Source organism: Lathamus discolor, chromosome 3 (genome assembly GCF_037157495.1).
Source record: "Lathamus discolor isolate bLatDis1 chromosome 3, bLatDis1.hap1, whole genome shotgun sequence".
NCBI classification, from domain to species: Eukaryota; Metazoa; Chordata; class Aves; order Psittaciformes; family Psittacidae; genus Lathamus; species Lathamus discolor.
The window spans coordinates 9,064,886-9,079,849 of record NC_088886.1 but is presented as its reverse complement, the minus strand read 5'-3'; the positions used below and the strand labels follow the sequence as shown (position 1 = coordinate 9,079,849).

The following is a 14,964-nucleotide window of genomic DNA, read 5'->3' as shown; positions in this document are numbered from 1 at the left end:
TATGCCGGACCTTCAGATGTACGGATCCAATTAAAGGGACATGCCAAGGTGCATGGAAACATCATGGTGACCCATAATAATAATAAGGTATTGTGGAAAAGCTTGATATTTTTCTTCAAAAGTAATGGATTATCCTCTAGAATATCATCTCTGCAGTCTTATTTTGACTTTGCAAATATCACTTATTCTACATGTATCCAAAAAAAGGTCAATTTTTTAAAATGCAAAGGTAGGGATGAAATGGCCTTACTAAAAGTAAATACTTTGCAACTAAAGGGAGAAAAAATTCCCATTTCATTGCCGGATCAAACAAGTGTCATTTCAATAGATCTCAAAACTCTGATATTTGAGATGGATATACGTGGTGTTTGGGGAGGCTGATAGGGATAGGTCAGGGAACAGGCAGAAAGATCAGGGTGGACTTATTCTCTTGGGACATGTAAGTGAAGACTGTCTTCGCAAGGAAAAGATGGTGGAAACAGCAACACTGTTCAGTGAGTATGTAGCAGTCGTTATTCCAGCAACTAGACAGGAATAAGTAAGAATTAGGAAGATTCTGATCTCCACAAATGAGTAATTACAAGCAACAATATTACTTCTCCTTATCACAGCAAATGGAAGTTCTTAGAGCCCTTAGATACAGTAAAGATGAGCAATTGGATACAGTAAAATTTCCTAATTAGCCTCAGGACAGCTGAAACCAACGTAATGGCATACAAAAGAAAAAAGAAAGTCCTCATTTTCTCTGCTGTCAGTCCATCAGCCTGCTGAGGTTTCAAGTCTAGAACAAACTTTTTCCTGTAGTTTTCAGGTTCAGCTAAGACTGACAACATGGGAATTTCCCTTTTTGCTGAGACTTTATCATATATTTGTATGGTAGAGAAATTCTGGGTTCAAACAAACCATTTGGGGTCTATTGCCTTGCTGAGCAATGAGGTGCTGTCCCCCTAAGTTATTTTACTCTTGCGGGACAATGGCTGGATTAACACCCAGCATCTTAGTGATATGAGAAATAGTTCCACTCCATCACTGAGCATTGCCAATTATTACTGGAAAGATAATTTATTTCTCTACCACGTTTCCAGATAAAACACCTTGTGAAGCTTCACCAACAAACACGAACAGTAATTATGTTGGGCTGTTTAAAAACTCAAACACTGTCCCTTGACACATACTTAGACAAAATCAATGTACTCTTAATTAATAAGTAGTAGCAAAAATAGTACCAGAGTTTAAGCAGCAAACAACTTTCTGTCACATTTTATTACCTTGTATCATTTTTACTAATACCTGTCTTATAGCTTCATGACTTTGAGTTCATATTATTTTCATGCTTCAATTAGAAAGAAGTAGATAGCCAGACTATCCAGGAAGGTAATGGAAAAGTCTTGTAGCAAGGCTTAGTGGTGGAATTTATAGTTAAATGAAACTTTGAAATGTACCATAAAACTTCTCCTTCCTTTACGTAGTTTTACTTGGGGTCTCATAAGCAGTAATATGTAGAAATGCAGAACTTAATCAGCTAAAAAATATAGCAAATCCCACATATCACTTTATGCAATGCCAGGAAAGTAGAAATATATTTTCCTAACCAGAGGAAATTAACTAGGCAACAGTCCTATATCCATAATTTAAAGCAGTAAAATATGTATGGCAGAAACTAAAGCCACCTTAAAAGAATTCAGGGTAGCAATATATCATGAATTAATAAATTGGGGACATTTTTAGAGCATGCAGCACTGATGATATTAAAGCAGGGAGAATATTTCACCACATAAATGAGTCCGATAAATACTTTTAAAACCAAGGTTTTTTCTCTTGTTTAAAAGTGTAAAAGCTTAAAGATCAGGGGAAAGCACACAAAAAAGCCATTAACATTTCTGATCAAATCTCAATGCCACTTCACAGAGATTCAGAATATCTTGCTCTGTCCCTGCATGTAAACCTCTAATGTGGTCAGAGGAGAATGTAAGTAATCAAAAGGCAGGAATTATGGAGTCAGCTCTTACTCTACTGTGCTAAAAACAGAGTGAAAGAAACTTAAAATACTTTATATTCCATGCTGTAGCCAAGCTGGGCACTATGGAATATTCAACTACCCCAGGTTTTTTAAATGCAATCAATTTACTGCTGCCAAATGTAGTAGGTTTATATACATCTGGGAAACATGCACCTACGGTGCTGATGAATTTCTCCTGACATTGCACTGATTTCAAGAGAATGTTATTTTAAATTGGCAGTAGAGAGACTGGTAGAGGAGGATAAAGCCCTGAGGACGGCTGAATCAAAGAGAATTTCAAAAGAATTTTCCTGATGGTTCTTGGATAATATCACATGTTAGCTATTTTCAAAGCCAATAGTTTCCAACAAACTTCCATTTATGGTATCAATTATTAAAAAATACTTCAGTGGGAGATGAACTTACCTTACTGAGAGGAGAAATTGGAAAGCGGTATTATCGTAAACACAGGAGATGCAAAAAGCTTTATCTCCATGGAAAAGCTATGGAAACAGGGGTATTTTATTTGCAGCTATTGAGCGGTTACCACTATATGTGATGTGATTGCATGCGCATGTTCAACGCGTTACAGGAACACGACCACATAAAAAGTCAGGGCAGATCCTCAGCTCCTCTGTGCAGCAAGGCCAAACTAAACCACCTGAAGATTTAGTCCTAAAACTAACTAAAAAAAAATGTTGAGGAGCCATTTTGGATCAAATTCAGAGGTAAAACTAAGTTTTAAGAAAATTTAAATTACCCAAACTTAAATCTCATTATGCCCCACTCCCTTCCAGCACGTCCCTGCCAGCTACTAATCAAGTTTTAACATCCTTCCCCCATCCCACTGCACACATCAGCTCTGACTCTGGCACCCTGAACCATACAGCGTGTTACAGAGTAATTGTAACTCACGTGTCAAGAGGCAAGAAGAAAGGAGTGTGGCGAGAGCACTGATAGATTTAACTTAACATTCCTCCAGCTACTCGGCAGTAATGCAGAGCAGTGAACTCCCTCCACATTTTACATGGGTGTCAGCAACTTCAAAGGAATATATTTGAGCATGAGGGAGTCTGGCTTGCTCCCAGCTTATGCATCATTTGTGTCTGGCTGTTTCTGGAGACCGGCAGCAAAGCAAAGACTTCCTCCAGTTTGGGGCATGTTGTGGAGCTTTCCATAGCTGTTTTCTTAGGAGCACTGGACCAGGTCAGCTCTGTCTGTTGCATACAAAATGTGGAGCTGGAGCTGCAGCTCTCACCCTCTGTATTCCTTCCTTTTTCTTCCCTTACCCCTCCACGTCCCTTTTTTTTCCAGGGCCCTCAGTCCAGGTTACAGATTAATGATCTATACCTGTTCAGTTTAACATACAAATGTGCTTTTAAGTCAAGCACCTGCTCAGACACGTTCTGCAGAGCCACATGCACATTTCTCAGTGTTTGGAAGCTATGTGGAGTAAGGCAATAGGTAGGGTGAGTATTCAGGGCATGAGGAACAGGCACTGCTACCTATGCATTGGTGATTCCCAGGGAACCATGCAACAGCCCTGGCCCCAAGGATCAGCACAACTGCCATGAGGTAACGTTAAGGTTCCCATCCCACAAACTGTCATTTGACAACACCCCTTAACTGACATTAATGGCATTATTTTACCTTGCAGTTAATTTCATTAATTGGCTGATGAATTTCAGGAATTCTTTTTTAATGGCATATGGAGAAGAGCTGCTGTAATACCTGCAAGGGATCACCAAGTGACTCTTGACTAAACATACAAAAAATGGTTCGAGAATTTCACACACACACAAAATCAAGATGGTATTCGTCATGACAGAAGAGCGAATCACAGAGGTCACCTTTGGGTTTTAAGTCCTTTGTCTACTCTTACAATTAAGCAACAGGGCTTTGGTGGCTGATACTGCTTGTGACACATGGAGGACTTTCATACTATAAATAAGGCCGAGTGACCTCCTCCACAAACGAGGGCTGCTTGCCTGCGGCAAGGTGGAGAAGAGGAACAAGTCCCAAAGGATTAACAGGTGCAAATAAATAACTCAGTCCCTAATTTGAATCAGTACATTAAGGGATGACAGTGATTATATCTGATCTCAGCCATCATAACCGATACCACAACGTTATAAAAGCAGACTGTTGATGTCAAATCTTAGAGCTAGGACTCAAAGAACGGCATATTTTAAAGCTGCAGCCTCCAAAGAGAGATAAAAGCCTCAAGACTATAAGTTATTTCATTTCTATATTTATAGGGCCCAAACTAGACCCTTTAATCCACAGGTTGACATTTTCTAATCCTACTAGGAATTAAGTGCCTAACTTTTCCAGCCTCTTTGAAAACTCTCGGCTTGAGGTTCTTAGGTAAGTTTGGCCTGATCCAGCATCAGGCTTCTTTTGAAAATACCTTGACAGAAAGCAGAACTGTAGGTACTCAATTATAGAATCATGACACAATTTCTTTTTTTCCTGTGTAGCTAATGATTGTAGATTTTTGGCTAAATATCAAAGGGCAAAACTTGCATTTTGGGGAAAAAAGCATGTTATGGAAAGCGTTTTTTCCCTCTTTTAATGTAGTCTGTCTACCTACGCAGTTACTGAAAGCTATTTTGATCCTTCCAACTAATTGCTCTGTTGATTTAGTAGATTGCTTTATTAAACTGAAAGATCTGAAGTGATAGCTACTCACTATGATCACATCTATGAACAAATTCAACTTACTCAACCCTTTCACTGTTCCAGTTAATACTGTATCTGAAATTATGAGGAAGGTATCATGAATTTCCTTTATGGAAAAGTTTTGTATTTATTCTGGTCCCCAACCCACTTTTTCGCTTATTAAAACAGAGTCTGTGGACTTTGGTGCCCTTATCCAAGATCTGAGTGTTTATTATGATGAAGACCTTCAGAGGTTTTTTCTTTTTCCTCTAGAAATAGGGAATGCTGAAGATAGGAAAAATGAAAAATGTGCCATGTTTGTCCTTGAAGTTAGTCAGAATAGTGACAATGGCTGTATCACAGTGTATTGTTGCTTTTATCAGCAAGTGCCCTGAGCATACATTAACATAATTGCAAACTGCATGAAAAGTGAACATGCAAAAATGTGATGCAATTGCCAATAGCCTCAAACATCTGGCCCAACAAAGTGTTCCTCCTCCTTATTTTAATTCTTATTATTTTAACAAGGTTAGTGAAGGAGAAACCATGTCACAGATTATATCTACATTTAGAGTGTCAGAACAATTATTGATGCAAAACTGTTATCCAAGCAAACGTGTGTCACATTTTGTTCGCTTCCCATAACACCTGTTCATTTTGCTAACACATTATTCCCAGTTAAAGCCAGAACTCATTAGGCCCAGTTAAAGCCAACCTGAAAGCTTAATACATACATACATCTGAAAAATTGAAAGAGTTAACCAAAACATAGCACCACTCAAGCACGGTATACATCTGAAGCTGGTGGGCAGCAAACTTCTGTAGCAGCTAATGGAAAGAAACTGAGCCAGAAAAATGGCAATAAATTAAAAGCCATCCAGCCTTAAGAGCTGAGATCAAAGAGAAGCGCTATTCAAACGACCTGCATTTCAATCATGGTGCCGAGACCTTCGAAACTCACTGTGCCAAAGAGCCCGATGCTTTCACAATACAACACATTTTGGGTTATTACAGTAGGCAAACAACAAAAGCCATTATGAAGCAGATCACTTAAGGCACTTTAATTGTACCCAAATATTTTCTGACCTACTTTGGGGTTCTCTGTCCCCAGCCTGGACCACCTGTTTCCCACTATGTGCACAGAGGGCCACCATCTCCTTACTCCCTGAACTACTCACTTTTGCCACCAAGGAAAGTCAAACTCACATTTCTGTGATACTTGAACACACGTTGCAAATTCGAGGGCATCTGCCCTGCAGATATACCACTAACTATAACCCCAGGAGGCTTAAAGAAATATCAGCACTCAAATTCATAGAGTAAAGGTCTGAAAAGGCAGCTCTGTGAACGGATAACTGCCCGGGGCTTTGCCAAGCACAATATAGCTGTCACTTGTTATTACGTGAAAGATTTTCTGGGGAACAGTGTTTTTCATTTTGCATGTCAGAGACAGGGGAAAAAACACATTTAGACAACCATCTCTTTAAGAAAAGAGAAGAGAGCCATGCGGTAGAGCTCACTTACCAGGGCTGGTTATTGTCAGGAGGTCAAGCTGCCGTTTCTGCTGAAAAACAAATTATAAAAGGAATTGTTAAAAGGGGACTAATTTTAGCGGGTCAGCTTAGACCTGCAAAGTAAGTGTTCTGACATTTATAGCAGAATTAATCATAAGTTACATGGCTCACAGTAACTCTTGTGGATGGGATCCACATGCACTTCATGACGAAGAAAAACCCCTTGCTCAGTCCTTTTAACGTGTTTTTATTTGCACTTATAAAGTGTTACTATTTCTTTTTTGGAACTTGAAATGGATAGCTGGAAGCACAGATGGACCGATATATTTATAAAAGTGATTTCTGATTCCACAGGGAAGGAGACAAGGAACCAAGACAAGAAACTCAAAGTTCTTTATTCATATCAATCACTGACTCATAGCCTGTATGTGATCAAACACAATTATATCGCCTTGGGGTGAACCTTTCAAAGACATGTAAGAGGATCTAGACAAACCCAGGACTGATAAAAGGAAAGCTTCTTTTCATGCTGAGTGCATTCAGCTCATAGATCTCATTGCCACTGGATATCCCTCACCCCAAAAGCTTGCCAGACTTGATCATCACTGGATATTTGTACAGATAGCAGAATACAGGGAGTTATTATGGCAAATAAGTTTAAGCAGAAGAGTGGTTTCTTGAAGGGCTGCAAACCTTCACAGGGCAAACCAACCTGTACTACACAAAGATGAGGAAATTTTTTTTGCCTGGAACAAGTTATCCCACCAATGCCTTTGTGATGGGTGGGTGTGTTTGATGTTCCCTTTCCCCTTGTAACACATAGCCAAGGCTCTTGGCTACTGCATGGTCCCATTCATAGGTGATCTCCCCACCTCTGTAGCCTGCCACTGAAATTCTTGTGCTCCTGGACCATTATCATCCTTTTCCACCTTTCTGTGGGCTGACAGCTTTCCATCACCAGCAAAGCTTTCCCCATCACACAAACTGTTAAGTCTTCTTCATAGCACTTTCTAACTTGTTGTCTTCTCCCTAACTTTGCCCAACATTAGTGTGTCTAGCTAGCATTGAAGATTATACTGTCCAGTTTAATTTCTCTTCCCTAATTTGCTCAATAATGTCTGTGTTACTTTCATTTATTGTCAGCCCTATTGATCTTTTTCTAATCTAATTCTCATCACTGCATTCACTGTATTCCCTGGATGACAGCTGAAAGTCCTTGAAGAGGAAACATTAACTTGGTATCCCCTACTGTGAACGCTCTTCCTTGGAAATTATGACTGATGAAACTCCTTTCCGAACCCGTAATTTCTTTATAAGTAAAGCTTCACTGGCTAAAGTATATGGACACAGTTGATCATTCACTGAATATACTTCACCTATATGCCCAACAGTGAATGTGGCCTGCTGATTGGGATGTCAGGCTGTAAAAAACACATTTTTGAAACCTTCCTGGCCTTCAGTACTTTAACTCTTGTACAACACAAATCATATCTGGGAGAAAATGCATTCCTGTCTGTTTTCATAGGTACTCCTTATTCTTTTAACTCTGCTAAGTCATCCTGAGTATGACTTTAGAAGTGTGCTTGATCACATTTGCTTTATTATGAAATACTAAGGCCAGTCTATGCCAAGCCTTTTTCCAGGTGTGCCAGGGTAATGGCATAAGGGAGCAGAAGACCCTGCTGCTGCCTTGGGTTGCCTTGACAGAAACCATTCAGAAACGCTCTCCCTGCACTGTGGGGTCTGCTCACCCCACCATCCTTTCCCAGGGAGCAATAAGGTAAAATAAGCAATAAGGTAAAATAAGCAAAGGACCCACTGCCCCAATGGGAGCCATAAGATGAAATAACTCCTAATGAGCTAAATTTTATATAGAATCTCTGCCTTAATCCTGCTTTATATGTACAAAGCTATGAAATGCCATGGCTTAGCACCCATTGGGCCAAAAGCTTTGCTTACATTTCTCAGCACAACTGGAACTCCAAATGCTGTACAGCTAACGAACAGCTAGAGCAGAAAATATATACCCAAAACCTATACTCTGTGAAAGCTTCTCTACTGGGAAAAAAAGGTGGAATATAAATATCATCAAAGAAGGTTGCAAAACGTAGAGATCTGGAATAGAGAGAAAGGCACGTAGCTCAAGTGGCCCCCAGTACTGACTTGAGTCTATTAACTAGAGTAAGAACAAACTTTAAATAAAACCTGAAACAGCTTAACTTGATACTGTAGGAAAACAAAAGCATATAGAGTAGGCTAAACAAAATGGGAAATAAAATGAAACTATTACATGGCAAATGTTCAGTTTATAACTTTTTACCTGTTCGGACTCTGCCTTCAAGCTGGCTTTGGAAAAACAAATTAAACTCCAGATCCAGGAAATCTTTGTACATATGTTGAACTTTAAGCTCAAGTTATTCCTCTGACTTCAAGTGGAGCAGCACTGATCTTTTGCATCTGACACCTGACTGCTGCGAGGGATTTGAAATGCCACCAGGTTCTTGGCACTGGCTCCACCCAAGTGCTCCAGGCTGGAGCACGGTGGTTGCTGCCTGCCCAGTGCACTGAGAGAGAAAATATTTCCCTGCTCTAACCTTCAGTGGACCTTGAAGAATTTTCTCTCATTCAGCTCAGCAAGGGAAGTTTGTGCACACTCGCCCAAGCCCTGGAGAGAAGGAAACAGCAAAGTGCATTCCAGAACTGTGCATTTAAACATGCAAAAACGCACTAATTATGGATCCAATCACTTTCCGGAAATTTAAGCCTGCTCTCAGATCTCAGGGGCTAGCTCTCTGCCGTTTCCAGGGCTCAGCTGGATGCAAGCAGCCTAGTAACTAGATGGATTTTTTAAAGAAAACCCATACAGACACACGGGTAGCTATAAAAGCAGCAGAATTTCAATTTAAAGAGAGAGACGTTACAAGTGTCACAAAGATTAATAAAATAATTTCATCAGAAGTATCATGGCTGTGGGGCTTTATATATTCACTTCTCCCTTCAGTGCGGGAAGATGCAAATTGCAGCTGTTGGCCCCTTCCAGCATGCTCACCCTCTCCCTGTTTTGACAGCTTTCTCGAAAGGCTCATCTCACAAGATGTCTGGCTTTTTTGTGTTCTGCCTTTAGTAATTTTCCACTTCTCAAACACCTGCCCCTGCAGAGATTGTGGGACTATCCCAATATTCAGGTAACCTACTGCCCCAAGAATTACCTAAAACCTGAGCAGTGAAACATAATGGCTATCGTCTATGGTCAGGTAAGAGGTGACAGTTTCCTGTATTACGAAGGCTGTGTTTCACCTACGTTGTCAAAAAGGTGTTCTGTGAGAAACACAAAAATGATTTCCACAGCATCAGCCATAATTAATAAGAGGCAAACTGAATGATCCCCTGCATCACCAAAGCCTCTCTATTGCTATAATCCTGTCCTACCCTTAAGGGGCAGCATCCTCATTTTCACTTTGCTGGCTATTTGAAAGCCCGACGGCAGGAAGAGGCCAGTGATGATTCACACCGGCTTCCCACCTCGCACAGTTTTCTATCCTTGGTACTACCCAGAGGCAACATCCCTACAGTGGATTAGGGCTCTGCAGCGAGCCTGCAGCAGATCCTGTTCGCTTGCACAAAATTAACACAATCTTTAATTAATGCAGTAAGCACTGATGAGTAACAAATCATATTAAAATACAAGGAAGGCAAATTTTTAATAAATTAAGCATTGATTCATTCAATAAATATTAATCTACTAAGCATCAAGAATTCATTACATTTTAGAAAACCAGTTGAAAAACAGCGCTGGTGAGCTGGTCTGAAGTGTGCAGAATGGTCCCTGTTCACCTATAATATACACTTAGTTTTAACTAATTCCTTAATTTATCAAGTTAAACAACTTGCCTGAAAGTTAAATCTGGATTATTATTCCACTGCAATATGCGATTTTCTTGACAGCCATTCTAACTCACCCCTTGGATCATTTCCTAAATTTTTCTTAGTAACTCCTGAGTACCTCCTCTCTCTTCGTTGATGCTGGTGGTCTTTACAATATTTGCTGATTGGTGTCATTTACTTTTCACCTCAATTAACCCAGCTAGAGCTGCAAAACTAAAACAAAAAATAAATAAATAAAAAGAAATAAATTGTAGGGGGGTGTAAATTAACTCATTCATTTAAGTTTAGCTTATCTAAGAGATGTTCTTTCACACTTTGCTCTCTGCAGAGTTCCTCCAACCTTATATAGATGTGGGATGTGCTGCACTTGCTTCCACTCTTATCTACATATTAGCAAAAGAGAAGGAGAAAAAGCCAGATGCAAAGATGCCCCATGAGACTGATATGGAGCTGTTTCTGTAGCAACCGATGATTTTCTTCTCATGTAAGAATGAACCTAGTCATATCTAATTCTGAATGTATCTGGGCCTCACTTGCCAGCCAAAGCTATGTCAAGTATAAAGTCAATATAGTCAGAAAGAGTGATAAAAAAAGGCAATTATAAAGTCATCTTCCCACTCCTACACTCCTCCTCCAGCCAGGATCTGAAAGATATCCTTACCCTTGCCTTCTGTCCCAGCACATCATCTCCAAGTCCTCAGCATCCAGCATAACTGGTAAGCAGAGCTGGAGGTACCAGCCAGATACCCAGGTATCACATACATGAGGTTGATGTGCTGAAAGTTCCTTCAGCAGACACATGCACCCACGTCCCAGGAGACAGCATGCTCTGGCAGGGGCTTCTCTAGACCACAAGGGCATTCATACCTGCCTTGCTCTAAGTCACCATATAAAAGTCTTAAGGTCAGAGGTGAGTTAACTTTAGCTTTAGAAAACTTTTTTGGGTTTGTGCCATTTCACTGCCTTCACTCTGCAGGCAATATGTTCTGCAGTTATGAACCCAAACGCAGGCTTCTCACCAACATCTCATGCTGGTGGAATGGACTCTCTAGGACTACAGCAGGACTTTGCCTAAATGTATTTTACCCATCCTAGTCTCTGCTATTGATCTCTTCCATCCACTTTTAATGTGAACAGGTTAAAATTTGAAATCAAGTGCATGACTTTTTCCCTTCTTTTTCCTGGAATCTTTGCCACAAATAGTTACTAATTGTGCCTTTTCGTTTTAACTTCCAAATTAGCTCTTCTTTTCTATAAATGGACTGTGTTGACATAAGAGTAATCAAAACCAGTGGATCTTCTCACAATATAAAACCTCACAAAATAAAGCTGAGTATGTATTGAAGGCTGAATTTCACATTTCTATGGCCTTTATTATTGCTACACTCTGTAACATCAATGCTTTTGAAAGCTATTCTCTAACATGTCATGAAAGCACTCAAAAGTTCAGAAAAAGATCAAAGAGGTCCAAGTGTGCACCTTGACATGCTGTGGATGGCACAACACGACTGCCCACAAGCATCACCATAAGCCTCCTTGGTTTTGCACTGGAGGGATTTACAGCAGAGTAGAGGGAGAAGGTACAGAGAGGACGAGGATAAAGTTTGTGCCCCATCCTTCTGCATCGCTGCCTGAGAGTACAAGGATGACAAGCTGTGCACCTCAGTGTTTCCTAGTCCTATGCAAAAGGTGCCCCTGTGAGAGAAAAATGTAAACCTTCTTTTAGTTGTTTGTTGTTGGACATTTTAAGAAATATTCAGGGCTAATCAACATAGAATCATAGAATCATAGAATATTTAGGGTTGGAAAGGACCTCAAGATCATCTAGTTCCAACCACCCTGCCATAGGCAGGAACACCTCACACTAAACCATCCCACAAAAGGCTTCCTCCAACCCGGCCTTGAACACCACCAGGGATGGAGCACTCACAACCTCCCTGGGCAACCCATTCCAGTGCCTCACCACCCTAACAGGAAAGAATTTCCTCCTTATATCCAATCTAAACTTCCCCTGTTTAAGTTTTAACCCATTACCCCTTGTCCTGTCACTACAGTCTCTGACGAAGAGTCCCTCCCCAGCATCCCTATAGGCCCCCTTCAGGTACTGGAAGGCTGCTACGAGGTCTCCAAGCAGCCTTCTCTTCTCCAGGCTGAACAGCCCCAACTTCCTCAGCCTGTCTTCATACGGGAGGTGCTCCAGTCCCCTGATCACCCTCATGGCCCTCCTCTGGACTTGTTCCAGCAGTCCCATGTCCTTTTTATGTTGAGGACACCAGAACTGCACACAATACTCCAGATGAGGTCTCACAAGAGCAGAGTAGAGGGGCAAGATCACCTCTTTCGACCTGCTGGTCACGAAAACTTTCAAATGAAGCCTTAAAGAAAGGTATTCGAAAAAAGTAAATGTAACTGAATGAGTGCTTCACACCTGTCCAGTTTCTCAAATGCAAGTTTCCCTACTTGTACTCTCAATTTAAGTAATCACCCTAATAAGCTACTAATTCAAATCCTGTTAAAATAGATAATTCAATGATTTAAAGCTGCTGCTATATTTTTTGTTTGCTTCTTTGTTTTAAACAATGTTACACCAAGCAATACTCTTTTCTTTCCATCCTGAAATCACAGGCTTTTGTTCTTATAATGAAGCAAAATCTCACATTGTATACTTCCTTTATGATTAGCTGCTAAAGTTTCCTGCTATAATGATAAAACGATCCAGTCAGCTTGTTGACACTTGACTGAGATTTTAGTAAATTGCATCTGCTGTAGCCTCCTCTGTGGAATCAATTATTGATAATATAGGTGTGGAAGAACGTTTATAAAGTGTTTTGGGATATATTATCACTCATGCTAAGAGCTATAATGAGCATTTTAAACCATTTTAACAGTGACCTCTACAGACATCTGATTATTGCAATATTTGCTAACTCAGTTCTGGTTTAGAATCAAAACCAAGTCCAAACAATCACAGATAGTGCCAAACCATTAATCTACTTTACTCATCCTTACAGTCCACATATTCTACTTAACATCTGACACCTGCACATTTCTTTCCCAAAACCTCTAAGTGCCAAGGATACATGATACTTCATTTTTCAGAAACTGCTAAACAAGTACCTAAGACCTCTCCTTCTCCCTGCTTTAACTATTCATCCCAAGAACACGAGACTCATGCAGCATCTTCTCACAGTCCTGTTGTGCTCAAAAGCTATTTGGAAAGAACAGGATTACAATGAAGGTTAAGAAAGGATTGAAAAGCCATGCAAGGTGTCTTTGGGCAGACACGCAAACACTCTGTAATATATATGTATGTAGTATGTACGGCTGTAGTAGTAGGTCACAGCCCCAAAGCCTTGGTGTGCAGATTACTACCAAAAGCAGTAGATTGGTGTCCAAAGCACCAGCCATGGGAAGCTGAACAACCTGAGCTCTGCACAGCAGAGGCCATCTGCAATGTGCACGCTCAGTTTTATTGGTCACGTAAATTCAGTCTGTTCCGCATATTCTGGAGTGACATCTGCTGGTGCTTTACCTATAGGTTGCCTCATTTACATATACAGCACTCATAAAGGTTGTACCCAGATTCTCACAGAACCACTAGGAACCAAAGAAAAGCCCATCAGTCCACTATAAATATTTACAATCACACCAAAAAATTGTTAAGACTATCATCTCTGGAAAGAAAGAGAGGAAGAACAAAATGCTTTGGAATGAACTGATGCTTAAACTTCACCAATGAGAGTTATGATGACAGAAAACCTCTTTCTGTCCTTCTGCATCTGTAAAATAACTGTCCTTACACACCTCAGTTAAGCCACATGAAGGGAGATTCACAGCAACTTTATGATTTGATGACATATACTATGCATATACAGCACATCTTCTCAGATGTGCATGCAAAGGACATCCTTGATTAGTTAAAAAGTCTCTTTTTAACCCAAGTCAAAATATGGGCAAGCAAATCCAATCCCTTCATTGAACGCAACTGACCAAATAGACTCGGAGCTCTCAGTTTCATAGGCTTCTATTGTTGTTAATTCAAGTCTGAAGTACTGAGGCAAATTGATGCACAGATAGCCAGTGCTCTAGTCACTCTGCAGCCTGTGTAGAGTATGTGAGTATATGGAGTACATACACAAACACTGTTATTTGTGCCCCAGTAAAGACTGGGGAGAAAGAATGGATGATGTAGCCAACACTTTACTCTTCCTAAAAAAGCTTTGAGTCTGCAAGAAATGAAGGAAAAGAATAAAGCCCATTTCTCCATGGTCTGACACCACCTCCAGGTTGGAATCAAGCCTCTTTGTAGTCTCACAATCAAAAAGGTGGCTGTGGCTATGTGCATGTTTTAAATGAAGCATATGTACTTACACAGCAAGGGTTCAGGATCTATTCATTCCACAATTTAGCTCAGCATTTTAAAGGGTTTATTTTGGTAACAAACCACCATGCAAGTTTTTCATAGTTTGTTGTATTATTATGCAAATTGCGGAGCTGTGGTTATAATCCTGTGCTTGTGACATCAATTACTTAATGCCTATAGAGATTACTTTAGTGCCACAACAGCAGATTATGTCTTAAAGAACATAGTAAGCAGCAGGAGCTAATAAACTCTTCTCTTTAAATGTTATTTATTTGGAAAAAAAGAGTAAACAAGGACAGGTAAAGCTATACAGACCACACACAGTGCCATTAACAACCAAACTCTATACACCATGCAGACGGCCTTAGGCACTGCACAGCCATTCTTTAGTTGTGAATTCCTGACTTATGTTAAGTCTTAGGATGGAAAGGAGAAGCATTACTGAAAGCAATTACGAACTTCGAAAGTCCACTTTGGGGGGGGGGGGGGGGTAAGGAACAGTGTTCAATGATGTTTAATTAGAAACAAAGCATATCTACACA

General features: G+C 40.2%; 1 protein-coding gene across 7 annotated transcripts in view; it reads right to left on the bottom strand.

The window, feature by feature from the left end:
- The window catches only part of BEND5 (BEN domain containing 5), a 977,708-nt gene that overhangs the window by 447,864 nt on the left and 514,880 nt on the right, over window positions 1-14,964 (bottom strand). For 5 of the 7 annotated variants that reach the window (XM_065673381.1, XM_065673382.1, XM_065673378.1 and 2 more), the window contains one exon: window positions 6,185-6,224. In XM_065673381.1, the coding sequence (XP_065529453.1) occupies window positions 6,185-6,224 (40 nt within the window). Of the gene's footprint in view, window positions 1-6,184; window positions 6,225-8,494; window positions 8,595-14,964 lie in introns of those variants that run through there. The other 2 variants (XM_065673385.1, XM_065673379.1) reach the window with 2 other exon arrangements.